At 37.3% G+C, this 3889-nt stretch overlaps 1 protein-coding gene across 1 annotated transcript; it reads right to left on the reverse strand.

Moving 5' to 3' along the window:
• Positions 1 to 476: 476 nt before the first annotated feature.
• LOC123967016 (prolyl 4-hydroxylase subunit alpha-3-like) lies at positions 477 to 3769 on the reverse strand (the record flags this gene model as incomplete). Its single annotated transcript, XM_046043066.1, has 4 exons — positions 477 to 644; positions 2752 to 2820; positions 3292 to 3357; positions 3623 to 3769. Coding segments are annotated over 4 exons (450 nt in total), but the record flags the coding sequence as incomplete, so codon positions are not given.
• Between the last annotated feature and the right edge of the window lie 120 nt (positions 3770 to 3889).

Genomic DNA, 3889 nt, shown 5'->3' on the forward strand with positions numbered 1-3889 from the left:
TGTATATAAATGTGTATGTAATGTTTATACAGTCAGTGGTTCAGAACAACCAGAGACAGTTTCACCTCACAGTCATTTCATCCAATGTATTAAAAGCATATTTAAAAGATGAAACAAATTTGTTTTCTACTTTAAACATTTCATTCATTTCACAATCATCACATCCTACATAAACATAGTGTTGTGTCAGAAGGAATGAGTTTGCTCTTAAGAGGAACAGGAACTACTTCTGGGTTCGACTGAAGGTTAAACACAGATAAGATCGCATCACTCAATAAAAAAACTTGAACATTCAGCCTTGTTGCTGTTGTGCATCTTTGATTGTTTTTTTCTCTGTTAAGCATCGTTTCTTCTACTGGTGTAAAGTGCAGGTGATGCCAACAGATTTGCCCGAAACACGCTTTGTTGGAATAAATGAAACTAAATACACAGTGATGCAGGAGCTGCAGTCCTGTATTGTGAATCAAAGCCTATCATCAGTGTCTACTGTCTGCAGAGCGAGTTGTTGTAGCAGTAGGATCCTCTGCCAGCTGAAGTTCCTGTCCTGGTGTTAAAAGAGAGATCAGCTGCTGATAATCTGCTGTGTGTTGGTCCTGGAGAACATCTGCACAGGACGGATCTTCATGATGAAGCAGATCTGAGGTCTGTGAGGGAGTGATGATGGACAGGTGACCAGCTGCACCTTTAGACTGTGAGTTAAAACAACACTCACATGTCCACATGTACATAAGTAAAGTTTTAAGGTACTTGTACTTCAGTGTTTCCATGTCATGCTTTGTTGCAGTACTTCTCAGAGGGAAATATTGGACTCCAAATAGTTATTTTAAGTATTATTACAGATTGAGCTGTCCAGCAGCATGTAACAACCTTTACCAGCTGGAACATTAAGGTGATGAAGACATGAATGAGTTAATAATTATAATCCATTTATATATATTATTCTGAAATGACCCATTCTGCATGATGAGTACTTTTACTGGTGGGAAGTAAGTATATTTTGATGCTAATACAGGATGCAGGTTAACGTAGTATTTCTAGACCGTGCTATTTGAAGGGATTTTGGTTTAATTTAGAAATGTTTATACAGTCAGTGGTTCAGAACAACCAGAGACAGTTTCACCTCACAGTCATTTCATCCAATGTATTAAAAGCATATTTAAAAGATGAAACATATTTGTTTTCTACTTTAAACATTTCATTCATTTCACAATCATCACATCCTACAAAAACATAGTGTTGTGTCAGAAGGAATGAGTTTGCTCTGAAGAGGAACAGGAACTACTTCTGGGTTTGACTGAAGGTTAAACACAGATAAGATCGCATCACTCAATAAAAAAACTTGAACATTCAGCCTTGTTGCTGTTGTGCATGTTTGATTGTTTTTTTCTCTGTTAAGCATCGTTTCTTCTTCTGGTGTAAAGTGCAGGTGATGCCAACAGATTTGCCCGAAACACGCTTTGTTGGAATAAATGAAACTAAATACACAGTGATGCAGGAGCTGCAGTCCTGTATTGTGAATCAAAGCCTATCATCAGTGTCTACTGTCTGCAGAGCGAGTTGTTGTAGCAGTAGGATCCTCTGCCAGCTGAAGTTCCTGTCCTGGTGTTAAAAGAGAGATCAGCTGCTGATAATCTGCTGTGTGTTGGTCCTGGAGAACTACTGCACAGGATGGATCTTCATGATGACGGTCTTCAGGGAGTTACATTAAGTTAAAAAAGAAAATACCCGTTCTGTGGCCAAAGCCAAAGGGCTCCTTTGATCAAACTTCAGTCGATGGAGAGACTTTTCTTCTGTTGCAGCGGTACTTTATACTTTATTTATTCTGATTAGAAACACATACTTATATATATTATTCTGAAATGACCCATTCTGCATAATGAGTACTTTTACTGGTGGGAAGTAAGTATATTTTAATGCTAATACAGGATGCAGGTTATCGTAGTATTTCTAGACCGTGCTATTTGAAGGGTTTAATTTAGAAATATTTATTGTATTTATTTATAAGAACATGACTCTTTCTGTTATTGTTTATTATGTGGAACTTCAGGGGTTCATCCCAACTTCGGGATGAATGAATGTATAAATGAATGAATTCTCATATGTCATGGTGTTTACTGAAGGATTTAAGGTAATAAACATACAAAACTACATCACATGTTCTTCATTTGTTTCATTTCCAGATTCAGTGTTTGTTAATGAAATTAAGGGCGATCTGCACACTTTAAGGCATTTATTGTGTAAACTATTCAAAATGGACCAAATCATCCCTGAACTGAACACTGAAAAGAGCCTGATAAAAATGATAAAAATAAAGTTCTGCTTTCATGTTTCATGCTTTCATTTACAGGAGGTTTTAACCCTTAAACTGAGCAGATAATCTATCAACACATTTACGTGTTAGAATCCATTAATCAGTAAACTTTCCCGCCCACGTTTATGATTTATAAGCAGCAGATAATAAACTGACAATTTAACACCATTGTGATCATTTAAAATATATCTTCATGTTTTATATGAAGTATTAAATATAATAAGTATTATATTTATTAATGAAGTGTGATCTGTTTATAAGTAGAACCAGGTAGGTTTAAATTAGCTCAGAAACATTTGAGCAGATTGTCCTTATCGTCCTCATGTAGTTGATCAACATTTCATGAGTTTTTTTTTATGTATATTGTACAATTACAATCAATTACTGATCTTTACCCTGTGAGAGGCTTGATGGAGCTGCAGCACTAAAGTGAACTGTACCTTTTTGGGCCGGAGAGAAGCTCCAACATCAGTGAAGACGGTGGCGCCCCCTGCCTGTACGTCACTCATCTGCAGCATGAAGGAGGAGACAAATTAACCCTTGCAGTCAGTTTGGCACATTTTCTCTCTCACAATAATCAGTGCTGTCTGAAAGTGAAGATTTATTTCTATAATAAATTCTATAAACATGAAGATTTTAGGTTCGCCTCGAAAGAAAATGTTTTTATTATAAGATGTAACGTCTCATCTCAGACGTCTGAGCAGCTTCATAATCAAATAAAAACAGGAGAGAACTGATAAAGTAGAACAAATAAATATTTACTCAGTTTTTACTGTCTCTGACTTTATGACTTAATGGGGTCAAAGGTCAACTACAGTAAGGTGAAGAGTTCACTTAGTATACGTGACTAAGTGTGACGGATCATTTTGTTCACAATGACTGAGATGTTGACTGACAGCGAGACAAACAGTGGGCGGGGCGGGCGGCGGCGTTCTGCTCATAGCTACTAAGATAAGAAACATCGTGTGAGGGTTACTGACGTAAAGCAGCCAGGTGGCGATTCTGTTTCCTGTCCCCAACTCTTCAAACGCATCCGGTTCATCTTTCTGAAAGATCACAACAGTGAAATCAATCAATACTCCAACTTCATCAGAGATATTATCCTGCACCGAGTGTATTTGGTGCTGATACTTTTGTACTTTTACTAAGAACAGAGTACTTCTACACTGTAGTATTACTACTTCCTCTGAAGTAAAAGAGATGAGTACTTCGTCTTCTCTTCGTTCTGCCAAAACTAATCAACACTTCAGAGACAAACACAGAAGCATCATTTCAGAGCCTCCTGCTGCTGAGAGGGAAACGTCCATTTACCCGTCCGAAGTCAAAGTGAGGCTCGTACTGTCCTCCCACGCCGTAGTTGGCCACCTGCGTCCACAAACACACAGAAATAACATTTAAAGAGATAAAGGAGAAACATGCAAATGAAAAGTCTGTTTGAATCTCGTGTTGATCTGGATTCTTTAATTCAATTCAATTCAAATTGGTTTTGTTGGCATGAATGTGTAACAACAATATGGCCAAAGCATCATACAAACTACATAAGAACCATAAACATCATACATTTCATTAAACAAGTAA

Source organism: Micropterus dolomieu, unplaced genomic scaffold (genome assembly GCF_021292245.1).
Source record: "Micropterus dolomieu isolate WLL.071019.BEF.003 ecotype Adirondacks unplaced genomic scaffold, ASM2129224v1 contig_14791, whole genome shotgun sequence".
Taxonomy (NCBI): Eukaryota; Metazoa; Chordata; class Actinopteri; order Centrarchiformes; family Centrarchidae; genus Micropterus; species Micropterus dolomieu.